This window comes from Lissotriton vulgaris, chromosome 2_1 (assembly GCF_964263255.1).
Source record: "Lissotriton vulgaris chromosome 2_1, aLisVul1.2, whole genome shotgun sequence".
NCBI classification, from domain to species: Eukaryota; Metazoa; Chordata; class Amphibia; order Caudata; family Salamandridae; genus Lissotriton; species Lissotriton vulgaris.
Window position 1 is genome coordinate 1,286,081,642 of NC_141687.1, and position 21,669 is coordinate 1,286,103,310.

Consider the following 21,669-nt stretch of genomic DNA (forward strand, 5'->3'; position numbering starts at 1 on the left):
ACTGTCCAGCACTTTCACCTCTCCCTACGCTGCAGTTTCACCAGCCCACACCTCGAGTCTCTAGTGGAAAATGCTGGGGGGGTCTCCAGCTTCTCAAGATCAGTCATCTTCTCTCACTGTGCGTTGCCAACTCCCACCCGTCTCACATCCGCCACCTGTCACCCAGTTGCAGCTGGCACGGCACGTCCCTCCAGTCCCAGGGTCTATGTAGCGAGGGTGCCCACCGTCTCATGTGGCCCGTCTTCACTTCGCACTGGGCCCCGTAGTGTAGTTCCAAAGGCAACCCACCAGCCGCACTTCAAACCCCTCCACAGTTGTTCCCCAGTGCTGATTTGTAGTTTACCAGTTCTCCTCTGCGCGTGTGGGTGCTAGCTCTCAATTTTTTCCAGTCAGATGCCTTATTCACAATCTCATCGCTGGAGGGGGGTGTTGGAAGTTGACATAACGCGTTTCTGATGTTATGGGACCTCTTATGGCGCCTCACGAAGCAGTTGCACCCACATGTGTTCCCCTTTGCGATGAGCTTCTCAATATGGCGACCTCTGCACCTTCTTCTCGAAATGGCGCATAATAATGGAGCTCAATGGGCAATCAGCTAATCTTCAGCGCGGTGCGCTGCAGTTATATTCTTGGCTTCCCCACTACAGGCCTTCCGGGGGGGGGAGATCCTCCGCTAATTTCTCGATCAGGCGTGCCGTCCGCTGTGCTTAATGGCTGCAGTGACGCTCTTTTCCCGATCTAAGTACGGGGGCTCCAGCACTCCTAATCCCTCACGTGGGGCTTCGTCGCAGTCAGCTTTCCTGTTGTGGGCGGTGCGGGACTCCGGGGGGCGCCACTGTCGGCTCCTCAGACCTGCGGTCACAGCGTGTGCCCCCTTGATACAGTGTGCGGTTCGCTCCTTAATGCTGACTCTGAGCGTGGCTCCGCCAGCGCTCTATCACTGCCGCCGCCTCACACCTCACAGCCTGACCTGCATGCCGCGCACGATCCTCCGGTTCAGATCTCCACGTCTATGCTGGAAGCCTCGCAGGGCAATACCTCCACAGCTACGTCCAGGGGGATGTTCGGACCTCGTCCCCCGTGTAGCAGCCGGGGCCCAGTTACCTCGCCCGCAGCAGCGGACTGTCCCAGTTGCTTCCGCCGTCTCTCAGCACCACCGAGTTTCCACAGCACTCTCGAGCCGATCTTTAGCAGTTCACATCAGGCTCAGCTCAGCACCGTTCAATCAGATTTTCGCACCGAGGCCAGAGGCAGTATATTTCTCTCAAAAGGCGAGTTTGCAGGTATGCACATATTCATTTGGCAGGATATTTTCAGGATAGATTACACCGGGTTGCAGGAGCCTCACGCTCATGCCGCCATCTTGCGCGTGCGCCCCCTAGCGCCCACTTTTAACCCCTTCCATGCTCATGACGGAACCATTCCGTCATGAGTCACGGTTAGGCTGTGCTGATGACGGAATGGGTCCGTCACAACCACGCCCGCGATTGGAATGCCCAGCACAAGGCTGGAATTCCTGCCGCACGGTAGCGGTTAATTGGTGGCAGCCGCCATTGCCTGCCATAAAACCCTATACCTTCTGCTAGCCGTCCAGTCTTCACCATCAAGAAGGTTTCAAGACCTCTAAGCTCAACATATCTTTATTATATCACCACTCTGCCAACAACACAGCAACGTGTTGCATCATGATTCTGACAAAAAAAATGTAATTCAGTCATGAGGTATTACAACATAATTATATATGCGAAGCACATTAATATTTTTTTAATTTAATAAAAAAGGGTTTTCCATTTTATTGTATAATATGCAGTACTAGGTGAAAGTGAAAAACATTTGTAGTCACCTGGTTCGGTGTAATGACAACAGACAGAATAACTCCTTCATCCTCTTCTGTAGCATCTGGTAGTGGCACGAAAACAGGCTCTGATGGGTAGAATCCAGTCTGTCGCCAGACCTAACAATGAAACATATTCTTCAAAGCATCACCAAAGCACAGAAACTCTAATTATAACGTTTTCTGAAGAAGTTATTAAAACCTCAAAGTATCCAATGCACAACGTTTTGTGTAACTAAGTTCCAATTACGTGCATTAAAAAGTGCCATGTGGAATCAGACATGCCAGTCCCTGATTCACAAAATGAGGTTATGTGAACATTTAGCATTCCACGTTATCTGACCTGCAGATAGTTCTGTTTCACATGTGCAATAATTGTTAATAACAACATATGTGTCAGCATACACTGTTGGAATTATGATATATTTATCTGAATAATTGAAACGTTGGAAGGATAAACACCTCTAAAGGTCATCTCATATGTTATCACATGCCAATTCAAGGAGAGTGACTTAATGTTTTACTGACTAATTCTATTCAAAGGGACTCTTGCCCCTTGTTAAAGTGCAATACCTAGCCAAGTAGGATGGGCTTTGGACTGAGCACTTCTGCAGCTATGCAGCGAAGATGAACAGCCATCACATCGCGGCTGTTACATCGCATGCAGTTACGTCGCATGCGTTACAACACATGCGACGTTACCACGCGTACACAATACGACACGTCCCATTACATCGCATGCGCCTTTAAAACGTGGTTTAAGGTTTAGGGCTTAGGGCAGTGTCAGGGGGTCATAGTGTAGGGTACTGTTTTACGGTTTAGGGTCGTGTCAGGGGTTCGTGGTTGGGGTACTGTTTCAGGCTTTAGGGTAGTGTATTGTTTTTTACTGTAGGGTACTGTTGAGGAGTGTGTGTTATGTAGGGTAGCGTATTAGTGTGGGGGGGTTATTTTGCGAAAAACAAATTGCGATGTAAAAGCATGCAGGGGATTTGGGTGCTTTGTAAAGGGATTTTATATGCATTTCAAAGGAAATCCGAAGTAATGGTTTGCGTTGTACAAACGTGAGTTGTTACGGTACATGCGAACTAAAAACTGCAATGCAAAGGCATGTGTTGTTTTAGTTTGTGATGTATCGTCATACATCGTGCAGCAAATCTTATTTGCAGGGAGTGTGTTCCAGATACTTGGGGCCAGATGTGCGACCAGTTTTTGTGGTCGCAAATGGGAAATCGGGCCATTTGCCATCGCAAAATAGGTCTGTGAAATGTACAAATCCTATTTTGCGAGTCAGTAACCTAATACTGACTCGCAAAATAGGGATTGCAACTCACTGTTAGGAACGGGCGTGCCAAGGGCGTTCCTTCCTAATAGCGAGTCACACTTCTATGTATGATATGTTTGCAACCACAATTATGGTCGCGAAACACTCGCAGTTTACCACCGATTTCAAAATGGTGGTAAGCCACTTGCAAACTGGAAGGGGTCCCCAGGGGACCTCTTCCCCTTTGAGACTGGCAGCGAAAATAGTTTTTAAGAGCAGGCAGGGGTCTCACTGCCTACTCTTTAAAAATGGAACGGAAACTTTAATTTTTCTTTTTTAAATGCATTCCGTTTTCCTTTAACAAAAACGGGGAGCTTAAAAAAAACTGCTTTATTTAAAAAGCAGGGGAAAATCAACAGGAGTATTACCATTAGACCAGATTGAGATCTGGGTGTGCATATGTATAAAACAACAATATCTCAATTGGAATTACTTGAACAACAGATATATTTGCATGTACAAGACATTACAAAGAATCTGGAAATAAAAGAGAGACTCAGAATTTTAGTTTTTTTTTTAAAGTGCATATAGCATCATATATTCAAGGACAATTTTTGCAAAACAGTCAAAAAAACAACAGTTAGGAGAAAAGCACTTGAGGCATATAATGTGGTGGCAACCCAAGGGGGCATTGTGCACTACGTGATAGTGAGACAAACGGTGACGGCGCGAGTGACATATGGGTGAAAACAGCGAAGGACGCAAAATGACACAAATGAAAACAATATATACAAAAATGTAGGTTCCTCCTTGGTGAATGAGTAATTGTTATTAATTTAGGTACAAAAGAAGGTAATGCGCCATGAGTAGCGCTGTAATGCGGGTCGACGGCGTTTCGATCCTATTGATTTAGGATCTTCATCAGGACCGGGTTGCTGATTAACGAAAGTGAGGTAGGTGCTGGCCCAGATTCGGATCCCCGTTCTGGTAAGGGATGTAGGGTAAGTAGGCGTGTGTTTAGGAGCATTGGGGTGCTGGAGGCAATGGCGGATGGAGGATAGAGCAGGCACAAAAACGGAGCCCCGTTATGTCCTGAAAAGGAGCAGAAGTTTGAACAATGTGTTGAGGTCTGTCCAGTAGAGTGATCCAATAATTGGGTGTGCTCGGAGTGTTGTGTGCATAGGGAAATGGCGCGAGAACGGAGCCCCGTTCCGCCCAAGGAAGAGCAGAGGTTGGAGCAGTATAAGGAAATGGGTCTGGTGCCTTGATCCAATGATTAAGTACGCTCCAAAAGTCGTATGGTGGCGTGAGAACGGAGCCCTGTTCTGGCCGGGTCAGCGATTAGGTATTTAAGAAGGGCAGGGTCAAGGGATCCGCTGTCATCTCCCTGTGCGGATACAGTGGAAAAGATGTCTGAGTGCCGTCTGAGTCCGGCGGTCAGAAGGCGGTCTATGATCTGATTAGTAGATCGTGATCCGCGGAAGGACTTCCGTAGATAACAATCTTTTAATCAGATCCTAGACCGCCTTCTGACCGCCGGACTCAGAAGGCACTCAGACATCTTTTCCACGGTATCCCCACAGGGAGATGACACGGGATCCCATGACCCTGCCCTTCTTAAATACCTAATCGCTGACCTGGCCGGAACGGGGCTCCGTTCTCGCGCCACCATACGACTTTTGGAGCGTACTTAATCATTGGATCAAGGCACTGGAACCATTTCCTTATACTACTGCGACGACCTCCGCTCTTCCTTGGCCGGAACGGGGCTCCGTTCTCGCGCCATTTCCCTAGCACACGACACTCCGAGCACACCCAATCATCGGATCACTCTACTGGACAGACCTCAACACATTGTTCAAACATCCGCTCCTTTTCTGGCCATAACAGGGCTCCGTTTTTGTGCCTGCTCTATTCTCCATCCGCCATTGGCTTCAGCACCCAGATACTCCTAATCACACGCCTACTTACCCTACATACCTTACCAGAACGGGGATCCGAATCTGGGCCAGCACCTACCTCACTTTCGTTAATCGGCAACCCTGTCCTGTTGAAGATCCTAAATCAATAGGATCGAAACGCTGTTGACCCGCATTACAGTGCTACTCATGGCATTTTACCTTCTTTTATTCCTAAATTAATAACAATTACTCATTCACCAAGGAGGAACCTACATTTTTGTATATATTGTTTTCATTTGTGTCAGTTTGCGTCCTTCGCTGTTTTCACCCATATGTCACTCGCGCCGTCACCGTTTGTCTCACTATCACGTAGTGCACAAAACCCCCTTGGGTTGCCACCGCATTATATGCCTCAAGTGCTTTTCTCCTAACTGTTATTTTTTTTACAGTTTTGCAAAAATTGTCCTTGAATATATAATGCTATATGCACTTTAAAAAAAACGAAAATTCTGAGTCTCTCTTTCTTTTATGTCCAGATCCTTCGTAATGTCTTGTACATGCAAATATATCTGTTGCTCAATTGAATCCAATTGAGATATTGTTGTTTTATACTTATTTAAAAAGCAGTCATAGCCATGGTGGTCTGCTGACCCCAGAAGGCCCCCATCCCTGTGAATGCTGGCCATTCCCAATAGGGGAGTCCATTGGGACCTGCCTCATGAATATTAATGAGGCAGGTGTTTGCAACCCCATTGAGAATTGCAAACAGTGTCAGAGACACTGTTGTACATTCCATTTTGCGAGTCGCAAATCGCAAGGTGCAAATAGACGCAAGCTGCGAGTTGCAAAATGAAAGGGCTGTACATCTGGCCCTTGGAGTCTTGACTCAGAAGTCATGTCCAACCTTAGGGCTAAGGGTGTAACAAGGAATTTCCTCTTAGCAATACCAAAACTCCAGCTGTGAGTATAGATAAAGAGTTTGGGGATAAGGTGTGAATTTTATAAGGGCTAAAGGCACTTAAAAGTCAGAAATTTTGAAGTGAATATATCATCCTACTTATAGGTGGTAAAGAGAACTTTTTTAGGATGGGGCATGGTCTTGTCACCTTGGTCCCGTAATCACTCAAGAGCATCAATATAAGCCATCCAAAGTCTTAAAAAGTATTTGTTTGGTGGTCCGCAATAGAGGGCATTGTAGAAGTCCAAACACCAATAACACTGTGCATCCAAACAGTGTGCAATGGGCTTCAGATAAGAAAAATACAATAGAATCTGAGCTTGCGTATCTGGAAAACGCAGGTGACAACTTCTGCCTCGGACTGAAGTGACAACGTTGTCTTGGAGTTAAAATCACTCCTTCATATTTCACTATGGCTGCCTCAGCAGGATAAAGATCAAAAAAGTCCAGTAGGTTTGAAAACGTTTTATTTAGGTCTGCCTTTACTTTCTAGGATCCCTAAGATGAAGGCCTCAGTTTTTGAGCCATTGAGCCTTGGGGATGTACCAGTTAGCTGTGACTGGAATTCAGCCAGGGCAGATTTCTATATCTTTACATAAGGATAGGTCCTCTGACAATTACATATACACTTGCATGGCATTCAGGTAAGATTGTGTAGATATTTAGGTCACTCTTAAACACACTAAAGAGATGAGCAAGGTAAATGTTATATTAAGGTGAGGCGATTGAAACGCCATAAGGACTCCATAGGAAGTGGCAATTATACCATGAAAAAGAGGCCCATCTCCATATGGGGTCCTTACCTCCATAAATGAAGCGACGCCTGCATTCACAAACCAAGGCCAACTAGATATTATTGTCATTTCTTGTAACAGCACATTTTTAAAGAGAGTTAGTAAAGTGAAATGTACAGATGTTTGGAGCCAGTTTCAGACTTTAATTGGATTCACAAATCTCAATTGGACCTAACAAGAAGAGCTATATATTTCCGAGTACTATTAAGCAACATATCCTCGGATCCTAAATGTTCAACTGGTTACAAATTATGCATAGATAAATCTGATACAAACAAACAATTGCAGATTCAACTTATTTTAATTTTCCTGGGAGAAAATATGCTTTTCCTTTGCAGAAACCCCCCTCCCCAAAATCCCAATTTGAAATGGGGACATTCTCTCTCCATTCCAATCTAGTTAAGACACTTTTTCCCACCTTTAAATGGAATACACTTCAGAGTATTTTTAGGGTGGGCAGCTACACACTAGAGGTACACGAATAACCAGAAAGGTACTTGTATGTGGGCCTTCACCTACCTTGGGTGGTAGGCACTCCCAGAAAGTCCTACAAAGCCTATCTGCAACTTTGGAAATTTCGCTGCAGTGGTAAAATTTCTGCATTGAGAAAGGATTTTGGGCATGTCAAATGCCAACAATCTTGATTCTGTGACTCAAGATTGGGAATCAAAAAGTGGTCATTATAAAAATTTAAAGTCAAGTTTGGGTCACAAAATATTGGCAAGTAGTAGATAAGAACACTGTCTGGGAAATACTTCAAGTGGATGAAAGCAATGAAATACAACAGAATTTAGACAGAATTCACTAACCAACACCACCAAAGTTATACGGTCACTTAAGTGACAGGGTAAAGAAGTCTCATTTGTCACAGATCTGCTACTTTGGAGACGAAGGAGAGCTTTTGTACCTTGGTCACCTTTGTCTCGACGTCCATCTTTATAAGTGAATCTCCAACAAGGTGTCCAAACCCTAAGCCGTAGAAGAAACGGTATTTCTTTGTGTTGTATCTGGCATAGTTAATGCATGGGAAGTCAAAGCCGCCCAATTCTTCCAGCGACTCGTCATGAAGAATTTCATGTGTACACCACACCTAGCAGAATGGTAACAATTAAGATATTAGAGAACAATGACATCAGTAACTCGCTTTTCACTGCAATAGTTTTTTGTTTTTTATATTTGTTTTATTGGCATTTATGAAATTAACTTTGATATAGTCAGTGCAGTTTCGAAACCACAATAGGAATACAATTTTTAAGGCAATGTCAGACATCAATCTCAGTGACACATTATATATTTACAAATTAAACAGTAGTTATTTCAATATCATGCTTCCCTGTGATTCTCTCTATTATGGTGTCAGTCATTCTCCAGGTTACAATAATGCTTAATATTATCCTGCTGCACCGGGGTGCCTTGTATGGAGTAATGGGGTCCGTTGTCAGGATTGAGTTTCAAGTATTTACATGCTCTGAAAAATGCTTGTATGTCTGCCTTACAATAGCTCAAATAAGAAAGAGAAAGAAACAAGCATTTACAATGCAACGGTTTCGCCTTTGCAAAAGTTAGAGCTATTGGCATTGTAAATGACAACATTTTTATGTATGTGTTGGTTTTGAAAACAGATAAATAAATGGCATTGTCATTCACAATGCCAATAGCTTAATCTCTCGCAAATGCCACACACACCCACAGAGAGCCCCCCACACAGAGCCCCCCCACACACACAGAGCCCCCCACACACACACACACAGAGCCCCCCCCGCACACACACAGATCCCCACATACACACACAGAGCCACCCACACAGAGCCCCCCCACACACACCCACAGAGAGCCCCCCCACACACAGCCCCCCTACACCCACACAGAGCCCCCCACACACGCCCACACAGAGCCCCCCACACACTGCGAGCCCCCCCACACACACTGCGAGCCCCCCCACACACACTGCGAGCCCCCCCCACACACACTGCAAGCCCCCCCCACACACTGCGAGAGCCCCCCCACACTGCTGCTGTTTACAAGGAGGGGCCGCATGTAAAGGTCAAGTTGGACGCAAGCGGCCCCATGGGCCGTACATTGAGTATCACGGATTTAAAGTATACTCGCAGCAAGTTAGAACGGTAGCCGGGCCCTAAAGCAGCAAACCCATTACTTTCAATAAAAAAAAAAACGGGAAGTAATTATCACCGTGACCAGTTCGAAATGAAGCAGTTTTCTGCCATGCAGCTTCAGCAACAAAAACAATAGACAATGGCACTTAACCAACAACCACAGCGCTTAAAGGATTAGTGGTGAATTAGTAAAGTGAGTAATGTGGAACCACTTACTCCAGGGTTCAGACCGTGGAGTTAAAATCCCACCTTTAGGCTCCAGATAATTTGGAATAGGGATGCTTATGATTAAGATCGCCCCATCCAAGATGTTTTTTTTTTACAAGTGGCATCTACTGCTTGTACAGCGAGTAATCTGATCGCTCTAAACTCTACTATGAGTAACAGGCACCTTTGTAGAGTAATTCTATAAGGAATGTCTCGGACAGGTTGCCTGTGTGATTTTGACCTCATTTAAGAGAATAAACTTTGCTTCAGTGGTCATCACGGTGATTAGAAAATGTTAGACTGTAATGACACTGACCTTTCATAGTTTTATCTAAGAGCTTTTCTTCTGACGGAGGAATAATGTCTTATCAAGATCTTGGAGAGCAATGAGGGTTACTAGCCCTAAAAGTGTAAACATCTCCTTAAGAGCAGTAAGTTACCATGCGTTCCAGAGAGCGATACCACAAAAGTCTATTTTGGTATTTTTTTCAAGGCTTTCTCTGCAAAGGCTTGGAGTAAACAATTCACAGATGAGCAAAACAAAGCGAAGTGCCCGATGTATATATATTTTTGTATAACAACGTTGCCAATAACCTAACTCAGCAAATCACAAATACGAATGTGCTGTCACACCAAATTATCACGATCAATGCAAATTAGCCAACTTAGATCCCCATTTGTGTAGCTATTACAAGGTGACAATGCTTTGGAACAGTCCGAAGCAACTCCCAAATACGGAGCTTAAGGATCCGATCGCATCCATGTCCAAAAACATAAAACTTTAATTTTTCCTTTGGAAGAGGTTGTAACTCTTTATTCCACATACTTTGCATACTGTACAGTACTTGGACGCATGCTTTCCCTATAACAGTGGCAGATGCTAAGCAACAAATTAAACAAGCATCAGAAAGTTTATAACCGTATAAATGATAGGAGCCCAGCTGACTCGCATGACTCATACCCTTGGCCATACCGTATACTGCTTTTTAATGGATAAACAAAGTCAAGATTCGCAACCAACGTGGCCACTACAGCAGAATCGGGCAAATTGGAGTGGCCTGAAATTGACAAACTGCACTTAATGCATAGATCTGCATAAGTTTTCTTCACTTACCGCAGTCTTTGGTTAGGATGTTTGCAGCAATGTGCACACCTTCAAGTGCTGGGACGCTCAGCAAAGCCAACCACAATTGATGGGATAATAAACTCACCAATTGAACAAAACTGATCACTTAGGATGAAGTACTAGGAGATCCTAGGATAAAGGCTGAAGTGTAAAAACATGGCGGCTGATGTTGGAATAATTGTCATGTTTTTATTACTTACCCTCTCTGACACTCCATAAAGTAGTAATTTCCTTTCTTAATTTCTTTTTTATAGAAAAAAGGGTTGTCTTCTAGACGAAGATGGACACAGCGGCAGATTCCATCCTTTATTAAACTGCAACCAACAGCTAATGGCCAAAAACAGTCAGGCCAAACTAGTTTTGGGCTCCCCCACCCCCGATCACTCACCAACAATGTCAAGCAGCAAAGAGTCGTCACCGCACTCCAATCAATGTGCTTAAATACCATGCCCGCCCCCAAGTGGGCTCAAGTGAGTATCAGGTGCATGCTGGGAAGTGAAGTCCAGTATTAAGATCCAAGTGCATTTGCTGCTAAAACATGTAAAAATTTCACATATTACTCCAGTGGCGTTGTTTGTGTCCCAGCCAGCCATGTCGTTGCAAAATCTGTAAACGCTCTGCTGCTTCCGCTCATTCTGCAGCGGATCCACTTGGATATTAAAACTGGACTTAATTTACCAGCATGCAACTGATACTCACTTGAGCCCACTTGGGGCGGACATGTCATTTAAGCATTGAATAATAAAAAATAAGCATGTGTTACTTTCCGTGCAGTGGTGAGTGAGCGCAGAGGTGCTACAGCCAGTGTTGAATCAGGCTAAACATAAGGGACTGCTTCACACACAGACAGGTGCACAAATCAATAACGAGCAGTTTGTTTAATCCCGTTATCAAAGAGTAAATGTGACCTCCGAAGCACACGAGTGAACAGGGGTGGATAAGCAGCAGTGTGTGGGCAGAAAGAGCCTGCAGGGGCGAGGCGCTGGCGGCAGAGCACAGCCTAGAAGAGGCCCCTGTCAAGCAAGGCTGCGTGCACCGGGGTAGGACAGGTGGACAGGCCCCGGTGCACCAGACAAACATCAGAAACACTCACGGAAATCAGACTCGGGAGCCAAGAAACGGACTGAACATCACCACAAACACCTTCCATAACACCCCGCGGTGTGCGTTTGTTCAGGGGTTTCATATAGCGCTTCCAGGCTCCAAGCACTGTGTGACATTACATCCGAGTGCTTGGAGCCTGTAAGTTTTTAATACAAGTTATATCTAAAGAGCCTTTATGCACAGCAGGTAAGAGAGTCAGAACCGGCTCATTAAAATCGGTTTTCTTAATGGGAGCGGTCTACATACCAAGTTTCATCCGGGACTTTAGGTGACGTCATCCCGGGAGCCATCTTGACTATACCTCACTTTGAAACAAGCACGAATGTCAGCACCATGCGGGCACTGCAGCAAGAGCCGTGGGTAACTAACTAAAACCCACCCACGAGGCCTCTGTTAGCTCCACCCCCTCTCCCACCCACCCCCGAGGTCTCCCTTGGCTCCGGCATCGAGCTCTAGCCCTGGCCAGCATCTTCAAAGCCACCTGCGACCTACCCGCTGGCTGCGATATTCCTTCACTAGCCCACAACACAGCTGAGGCCGGTGGGTAACCACTCTGAACTACAGGTCTTGATGAAGGGAGGAGGGAAGCACACTGCCGGACATACCCGCTCACAATTAGCCCGAATGCACGACTGAGTACTAAAGGCTTTCTACTGGAGTGTCAGGCACTGCATTTACCACAATGCATCTCGCCAAATTGTGGCTGGCAACCTTCTATGGTGATTGGTTCCTTACTGATATTGCTGTTCGGTAAGCTCAGGAGGATTTAAAATATAGACAAATGTAAAATAAATAAAGCCTTTTCGGTCCCCATCAGTTGGGCCAGCTGTATATTGGATAATCTGTTGCAAGTTTAAGAGGAAAGCAGGGTAGCCAATGGGCAAGTAACAGCCATTCCTAAGATGGCGAATGCCTTCCTGAGCCCAGATCACAAACGGCATCTACGGGAGATGGTTTCTAGTGCAGAAGGCCAAGGAGAGGCGACGGCGGAGCCCGCCCAGGCACAGATACTGAGTGGGCGACGGCGCTCCGTGCAGCTGCCAAGGAAAAACGAGGACGCATTTAGTAACACGTCGATCAAAAGCAGCCGAGCCATGTTCTCTTGTGCTACTTCACCAGTTTCTTAAAAAAAAAAAGAAGCAAAAAGGTATGATGCTAAAATGTTATTGTGACAGAATAGCACTTTTGACACCCCCACCCCACCCCTCCCAAACAAGATTGGTTACCTTAGAGAGAATGGCTTCTTCCAACCGGTTCACGTAGAGCACACCTGGTGGGGTTGGTTTTCTCCCCGCGGTGCGGACTGGCTTTGGCTTGGAGTAGCCTGCATGAGGATGCAAGCATCAGCATTGCAATGATGCTTACCACCAATGCAGCACACGACAGCGCCATGGGAGGGGGGGGGGGCTCCTGCCCTGGCAAGGTATGCATCAAGTCTTACTTCAGAAAAAGGTATGCGCTTCAGGTGCACTCAACTAAATTACATACAATAGTGGGTCATTATCAGGGTCCTTTATTCATGCCTGAGAAAATATACTATGGAGACCCTTTTGTTAAGAAATCGGACCTCACAAAAAACAAGTTCAGATGTATTTATGGTAGCTAATTAAAACCATTCAATTAAACACCATATTAAAAACAAGTCAGGTCCCGGGCCGGCAGCCAATCGCAGCGCGGCCCGGGGAATGACGTCACGGGGGTGTCCAGGGCCGGCAGATTCGGGTGGGGGGGGTGTTTTTCGTGCTCTCCCCTTTCCATTGGCTGGAAGGTAAAATTCCAGCCAATGGGAAGAGGAGAGGGCGGGACTTAAAAAAAGACCCAGAAACGCCCCCGAATCGCGTTTTCACTGGGAAAGCGTGATGGACAGCCAATCTCTTCCAATGGCTAGCCTCCATTTATGGAGCTAGCCAATGGAAGACAGAGGCGGGACGAAGCCCCATACTGGAGATCATAAGATTTTGCCCTGGGCAGAGCACCTGCTTCGCAGGTGCTACGGCCAGGGCGAAACCTAAAAACCAACTCAGTGCATCCAAAACAAAATGTAGGCACTCAACTAAAACGTATGTATCTCTACTAGGGGTCCTTTGTCAATAGATATGTCTGAAGCAGCTCGACTGGTTCTTCTATCAGGTCGGGGGCCCTAAGGGGGATGAAGGGAATGCAATGAGGGCCCACGGAATGCGGGGGCAAGGACCAGTACCAAATAAACCAATTAAAATGAAGGGGTCATCTAAGTGTCATGCTGCTTGGGGATTAAGCTTACCTTCCCGAGATCCTAGAGTTTCAGAAGGTTTCTGCAATAATCGTCATGTATTTAGTGGGCACGTTCCTCTCCTATTCCCGTAGACTCCGATGAGCTCCTATGTGAGTCTATCCTGTGTGTCCCAAGCCCTCAGTATATCAGCCCATGGTCCCGCCAGGAGTTTGAGCCTTTTCGTGATCTTGTCCTCCTGAATCAGGGCTTTTTCCTCTGCCCTGGCCCAACAGGAAACATCATTTTCCCAGTTTACTAATAAAGGGTTAATCTTTGCCTTCCACCTGAGAGCTATTCTCCATTTAGCCAGGAGGAAAGCCAGGTCTACAAACCTATGACCCATTCTTTTGGATTTGGGTCTCGGGAAAGGCCCAGAAGGCACACCTCCATAGAGCATATCATATTACGAGCCAAAACCCCATTTACGGTATCTACAATCTTGGTCCCGTAATTTCTGAGCCCGGTACAAGACCATATTATATGGTCAAAGTCGGCGTCTATTTGTGAGCATCTGGCGCAGGCCTGGTCTTCTCTGCTGTATACTACGTTCAGCCTGTGTGGGGTGAGGTAAATTCTATGGATTATGTTGAATTGTATAAGTTTAGGTTTAAATCTTTTATTGAATGCAGCATAGAGAAAACAAAACCTACATTGCGTATCATGTGCGGTTCCCCATTGGCAAGTAGCATGTGCGAGGCACGTAAGGCCCCCAAACGGGCGAGTATAATATTAAAAAAACAATCTGGCCAGCAAGTGTATACATATAGAGGCAGTGCTGCGAAAAAACCCTCTAACAGGAAACCCCACCCGGCCAACTCCCCGTCCCCTCTCCCCCCTCCCCCCTGTCCAGTGCTCAGGCCTGTTCCACATCGCTCCCCCCCACCCACTCTTGAAGGACTCTCCATCCGGAGCCCCCTTAGGAGCCCACCTCTTTAGGTGCTGTGAGCCGCAACAGGGCAGGTGAGCTCCCTAAATTCAGTGACCAACTGGGAGTGGAATGGTTGCCAAAGTTCATCAAACTGATCTATATCACCGGCTAAGGTAAGGGACAACTTCTCCATCCCCAATACATGCCACATCCTATGTAACCACCCTGTAGTGGACGGGACCGTAGTTGTGCACCAGTGTATAAGGATGTTCTGCACTGCAGAGCCTAGGGCGACGGCTATTTGGCGTCCCCTGCGCGAGCGTAAGGGGTATGTCAACGAGTTAGGGAGCCCCAGCAAGATGTAGGTAGGGAATAGGGGCAGCTCGGTCTGAAAATGAGTGTCAATGTCGTCTATCACTTGCTCCAGTAAGAGTGGAGAAGCGGGCAGTCCCATAAGAGGTGTAATAAGGTGCCTGTATGTCCACATTCCCTCCAACAAGTTTTGTCTTTGCAGTGGTCCATCTCATGTACCCGTTCTGGGGTGTAATACCAATATGTAGATATCTTGGTAAGTGTCTCTGTAAGCCCCGTGTGGTATGCAGAGTGGCGCGCTCTATAAGAGATCTGGTCCCATTCTTTTTTTTATTTTATTTTTTTATTTTAAAAACCTTTATTAAAAAAGTGCACACAGCTATTCAGCCTAACATCCCGGAGGCAAGGTAGCACGGTGAATCAGGAGAGCAATAGTGCAAGAACAATTGCAACAGTACAGTGAAGGTTGGTTTTATGTTTTATATAGTAAGAGAACAGAGAACAAGAAAAGAAGAAAACTCCAAGGGCGTGAAAGAGCGGCAATGGAGTAGAAGAAGCCTTTGAGGTGCTGGAACAGGGCAGGGGGCCAGCGTGCACAGAAGCACAAGTACAGGAGAATAGACCAGGATAAAGGGGGGGGGGGAAAGTAAAAACAGGAGTCAGCAGTATAGCGTATCACAGTTGGTGTCACAGGTCATGGTGACAAATGTTCCTCCAAAGAGACAGGTTCCGGGGGCAAGCAAATATCACCCCTGTAAGCATTCCAAGCCACCCACACTTTCGACCACTTTTTGGGCTTACCCCTGGCAACATAGACCGTCTTTTCCCTGAACATACACCAATCCATGTTGGCTTTCCATTGTACCACCAGGGGAGCCGTCGGAGCCCCCCATTTCTGCGCAATGTCGCGTTTGGCCACCATGTTGCCAAGGGTCACCCACTGCGTCTGAGCCATATTGTGATCGGATGGCTCCCAGATGTTGAGGAGACATCTCCTAGCTTCCGTAGTTGCCACCACCCCAGTCACCTCATCCATAATCCGGTGCACACGTCTCCAGTAAGAAGCTATGATGGGGCATTCCCAAAGAATGTGCAGGAAAGTAGCAGAGGCGCCACAGCCACGGCGGCAGAGCCCATCGATCGAGTAGCCCATATTCACAAGCCGGGGGCCAGTCACGTACACCCTGTGCAAGATCTTAAACTGCACTAGCCGAAGACGAGAGGAAATGGCGACCTCCTTAGGGGAAGACACAGCGCTCTGCCAGTCCTCGTCGTCGATCTCCAGGCCGTCACGCACCCACTGATCCCGCACACCGAGGAGGAGGTCAGTGCGAACATTAATTAATTTCTTATACGACAGTGAGATGGCACTGTCAGGCATATGACCGTCCAACACCCTGTCCTCCAGCGGGGAGCTTTCTGGAATCGCCCCGTCCGCCGGCTTAGCAGAGAGTAGCGCGTGTCGCAGCTGGGCATAACGGAAAGATTCCGTGCCGCCCAGCTGATACTCAACCTGCAGCTGGGAGAAGGTCTTAATCTCGCCCTTCGAAATCATATCATCCACCCTGGAAATTCCTATGAGGTCCCATTTATCAAATCCCTTGGTGTGCCATAGTTTGCCCAAAATATCGGAATCATACAGAGGGGTGAATTTAGTCAGCCTGCCCTGCCAGCCCTGCGCCTTGGTGATCGTCCGCCAGATGTGGACCGCAGTTCTCGTTGGACCCGACATCCGCCCATCCAGAGACCTCGAGTACAGCGCCCTGTAGTAATTGCCGCCACCCAAAAGCCACTTATCCATGGCGTAGCCGGGGTTGTTTTCCGGACCGTAGAAACCATGATTGATAGCCGCCAGTTGGGAGGCCCAGTAGTACCTGCGCACATCTGGTAGTGCGATACCCCCGTCGTACCACGGAAGTGTGAGCTTCGTGATAGCGAAGCGGGGACGGCCATCCCAGAGCAAGGCACGTTGAAGGCTCTCAATCTCCCGAAAGTAGCGGGCGGGGACCGGATCTTGGGTGTTCTGCAGGGCGTACAGAAACCTGGGCAAAGACATCATCTTGAATAATGCCGCGCGTCCAAGTAGAGAGAGTGGGAGTTTGCGCCAACCCTCCACGTCACGCCGGAGGCGCAGAAGAGGGGGAAGCAAGTTGTGGTCGTATCTCACCCTCGCATTACCAGAGATGTAAACCCCCAAGTATTTAAAGCCCTGGCTGGCCACCTGGATGTTACAGCCTCTAGGGAGGCGTGGTGTGTCCCCTTTCAGTACATATAAGGAGGATTTGGCCCAGTTAATAACGAGGCCAGAGTACCTGCCAAAGAGTCTAAGTACATCGCATGCCACAATAAGTGACTTGCAAGGGGAGGTGAGGTAGAGTAGAATGTCATCGGCATAGAGAGAGATTCTGTCCTCGAAACCAGGGGCCCAGTTTATGCCATGCAGATCTGGGTGCGTGCGCAACATAGCCGCAAGCGGCTCAAGAGCGAGCGCAAACAGGAGAGGCGACAAGGGGCAGCCCTGTCTGGTGCCCCTATGAAGGGCAAAAGATGCCAAGATGCGGCCATTGACGGCAACGTTAGCCAGTGGGTCAGCATAGAGGAGCTTCACCCAGTCAATAAACACCGGGCCAAACCCGAGCTTCGTCAACACCGCCCAGAGGTATCTCCATTCGAGAGAGTCAAAAGCCATCGTGGCGTCCAAGGAAGCAAGGACTGCCGGCACCTCCAGGGTGTGGGCCCTGGCCAGGGCGCCATGGAGTCTACGCAGGTTAAGGGCAGTGTTGCGATGAGGAATAAAGCCCGACTGGTCCGGGTGCACTAAGTCGCCAATAACCCCAATCAGTCGATTGGCGAGTAGCTTGGCGAGGATCTTAGGCTCAGCATTAAGGAGAGAAATGGGACGATAAGAGCGACACAAGTCTCTCGGCTTCCCATCCTTATGGATGACCACAATGGTGGCCGACCTCTGGTCTAAGGGAAGTAGGCCGGCGTCCCGCGCTTCCAGAAACATGTTACTCAGGTGTGGGGATACCACATCCGGCCTGATCTTATATATCTCAGCCGGGATGCCGTTAGGGCCAGGTGCCTTGCCCGATCGCAATGAGCGGATCGCAAGGGCGATCTCATCAACAGAGATGTCCCTGTCCAAGTCGTCGTGCTCCTCGTCCAAAAGACAGGGAAGTTCGACTGTTGAGAGAAGCGCTGTCGAATCAATCTCAGACCGGTCCGAAACAGAGGTGTAAACGCCTCGGAAGTAATCAGCAAAGGACTCGGCAATAGCGCTGGGATCAGAGACGACAACTCCGTCATCCCCCATTATCTCGGGTACGACACGGCTAGCCATCTCTCTCCTGTCCAGCCAGGCCAGCAACTTCCCAGCCTTATCGCCAACGTCGTATATACGACCCTGCTGTTCCTTAGCTAAGGTAAGGGCTGCATTCGTGGCAAGGTCACGGTATTCCGACTGTTTGAGGGAAAGGTCATGCAGGAGAGCGGGATCGGGTTCTGTCTCCAACTGGGAGTCAAGTTCCATGATCTCCTCCTCGATGCACACCAAATCGGCATCCCAGACTCTACGGGCCTCCGCTATAAGAGCGAAAGCCTCACCCCTCAAGACAGTCTTAAACGCCTCCCACACAGTCGCGGCCGAACCAACCGATCCCTCATTCTCAGAAAAATAGAGGTCGATGGCCTTGGCCAAGAGATTGCGAGTCTTGGGATTGCGAAAATACCATGGATTAATAGCCACCGGCCGATCCGACAAAACAATGTCAAAATCAAAGGAGACCCACAACGGGGAATGGTCGGAAATGCCCCGCGCCAGAAAACGGGCCTCAGAAACAGCAGGCGCATGTGCAGCCAATGTAAGAACATAGTCTATCCGGGAAAGACTACCATGGGCGCTGGAATGGAAGGAAAATTGACAAAGCATGGGATGTAAAAGTCGCCAGCTATCCACCAGTCCCATAGTCTCAAGGAAGGATGGCAACCACAGTTGGGAGCCACGGAGGTCTCTAGGCGGATGTCGGTCCAAGGAGCCGGAGCAAACCGAGTTGAAATCACCCCCTATTATCAGCAAACCAGCAGGCAAATTTAATATGGCGCCACCAAGGTCTTGGAAAGTGCTAGATTGTAAGCCCGGAGGAACGTAAACTGAAAGTAATGTCAGGGCACGCCCCTCCCACCGTCCCGCCACTGCGGCGTATCGCCCCCTCTCATCTATCAGAGTGACGTCGACCTCAAGTGGAAGGGACGTATGGACAAGAACTCCCGCCCCCCGAGATCCCGAGGAGAACCCCGAGTGGGCCACCATTTTGTATCCCTTTCGATTGAGTGCTTTACATGTGTGCCCAACCAGATGTGTCTCCTGAAGGAGAACAACATCGGGCATGTGGCGTTTAATCAGTTGAATCACGACCCCCCTCTTGATGCGGTCACCCAACCCGTTAACGTTCCAACTGAGTACTCGTAGTTTCCTACCCCCCATCATCGTGTCGCCAGCCCCACCCAACCCCAGCAAACCCCAACAACAAGTGAAACTGAACAATGTATACGACCCATTGCCTAAGAGATAGAAAGAGAGAAAAGTAAACAAACAAACAAACTTTCCCAACACCACCCCCCACCCTGCACCCCTGCAGCAGACTAAAAATCCCCCCCAACCAGCAGTGTGCCTGTCACCCCATGAACTAGTCTACAAAAAGTCCCCAGAGGAGTAAGGAATCTCCGCAAACCCCTCCCGCCACCCTCCATGTAAACACAGGAGAATCATCCAAATCGAAGTATCATTGGTATTAGCAGTCACAGACAGTAGGGACACCAACCACCATGATCAGCTCAGTAGAGACCAGTCCTAGAGGTCGGAACCACCAGTTGCGCCTCCGGATTGCTCGTCTTGTTCTTGCCGACGTTGTGGCAAAGTGTCCAGCCAGTCGCTTGCATTGTCCGGCACATCGAAAAACAGGGCACGGCCCTCGTGCTCAATACGAAGTTTGGCGGGGAACAGCATTGAGTATTTAAAGCCCATGTCTCTCAGGCGCCGTTTCACCCCTGCGAAACTCTGACGCTGTCTCTGCACGGCCCTGGTGAAATCCGGATAGAAGTGCACCTCAGAGTTCTGGTATTTGAGCGGTCCATGCCGTCTGGACGCCTGAAGGATCACGTCCCGGTCTCTGAAGTTGAAGAGCCGGGCAATGATGGGTCTAGGCGCCATACCCGATTTCGGCGGGCCGCCCGGGACCCGATGGGCCCGCTCCACAGAGAAGAAGTTGCTCAGGCCAGAAGGTGCGAGATGCGTCTGCACCAGGTCTTCCACAAAAAGGTCCACTGCCGCCTCCTCCGCTCCCTCCGGAACACCAATAATACGGACATTCTGCCGCCTGGCGCGCCCTTCAAAGTCCTCCAGCCTTCTAGAAAATTGGTCGTTGGCCAGTCTCAGGGTCCGGACCTCCGTCTGTAGGTCCGAAACGTCGGTAGTTAGGCTGGAGGTCTTGAGATCAAGAGACTTCACTCGATCGTTAATTTTTCCCAAGTCAGCCCTGATAAGGTTGAGGTCCGCAGCCAGAGTGTCCACCTTGTGAGTCAGGACCTCATGTTGTTTTTGCATTTCAGACCGAATGCCCGCGATGGCACCCATAACGTCACTCAGGGTCGGCTCAGAGCATTCGGGCGAGCTCGCACGATGAAGGTCTTTAGAGGAGGCCACCACCGTGGGTGAGGTCCGTTGCTGAGCATACCGGTCAATTTTGTTCAGCTGCGATTGAGTCGTCCTACGAACACCTCTGTTCGACGTCTTGTCGGGGTCCCCTCTGCCCGCCATGTTGGGTCCAAGGAGGACAAAGGGCTACACCATCCGAACAAAGAAGCACACGAACAGAGCAAAGGCAATGTCAATAATCGCACCAGGCCGGTAGTAGGCAACTCCGCAGCTACAGGCACACTGCCAGCAGGGACCACAAACAACCGCTTCGCATTCCAGTCATGCGGAGCGTCGGTGAAGGCAGCAGCCACCCAAGAGACAGTGGCGCGGAAAGCTGCTCCCGTGTCTGCGACCATCCACCAACTAGAATCCACTAACGTGGATCAGGATTTCCAACAGGATATTTGCGGAGGGTCGGAGGGTCCGCGGAGCTCCGAGCTTACGCGGCCATCTTGGTTGCCCGCGAAGCTCCTATGGTCCCATTCTTTATGACTCAGGGTCCTACCCAATTCACGTTCCCAGCGTTCCCTGCCTGGGTTGTGGAGATGTGTTGTCGGTGGTTGTAGGAATTTGTAAAGATCGTATATCAATTTGGCATCAGAAGTGCAGGATAGAAGCCACCTTTCATACGGCCGGAGTTTCCTATCGGCCGTCTCTCTCACTTGTGGGTGCAGAGCCCAGTGGCGGACTTGCATGTAGAGCATCCGCTCCGTCTGAGGGAATGTGTATTCCTGTTTAAAGAGTGGGAAAGAAATTACTCTGTGTGGACCATAGATATGGTAGAGAAAGCAGCACCCCGCGGGCCACCAGTGAGTAAAGGCTTCCTTATCGAGTCCCGGAGTGAAGTGTGGGTAATTGTATAAGTTTAAAGGCAGCGTTCCTAGACACTTTTTTTGGGACTTCCCAGGAACTTCTTCCACTCCTTCTCAGTCAGCTGTCTAGTCAGTGTGCTCTCCCATCTCTCTTGTAATCGGGGCAAAGGCCAAGGGTCATCTCAGTTATAGCTAGGTATAACCATTTTACCAGGTGTCCCGCCGAGCCAATGTCACATGGTGTATGAGTGGGAGGTTCTTTCGCGTCAACTCCACACAGCGCTGTCAAAGCCTCCGTACCTTATGATAATTCAAGAACTGTCCTGACGGCAAAACATAGTACTCTAGAATCTCATTTAAAGGGAGCAGTTCGCCATCTCAATAGCAATCCCCGATCGATAGCACTCCTGGTACCTCCCAACCCTG

The 21,669-nt window shown here is 48.5% G+C and overlaps 1 protein-coding gene across 1 annotated transcript in view; it reads right to left on the reverse strand.

The window, feature by feature from the left end:
• LOC147732516 (carotenoid-cleaving dioxygenase, mitochondrial-like) overlaps positions 1-21,669 on the reverse strand; it is a 711,267-nt gene that overhangs the window by 15,026 nt on the left and 674,572 nt on the right. Inside the window, exons 9-10 of the mRNA XM_086958817.1 lie at positions 7,656-7,838; positions 1,844-1,954 (exon numbers count right to left, since the gene is read on the reverse strand). Of these exons, the coding sequence (XP_086814943.1) occupies positions 1,844-1,954; positions 7,656-7,838 (294 nt within the window). The remainder of the gene's footprint in view (positions 1-1,843; positions 1,955-7,655; positions 7,839-21,669) is intronic.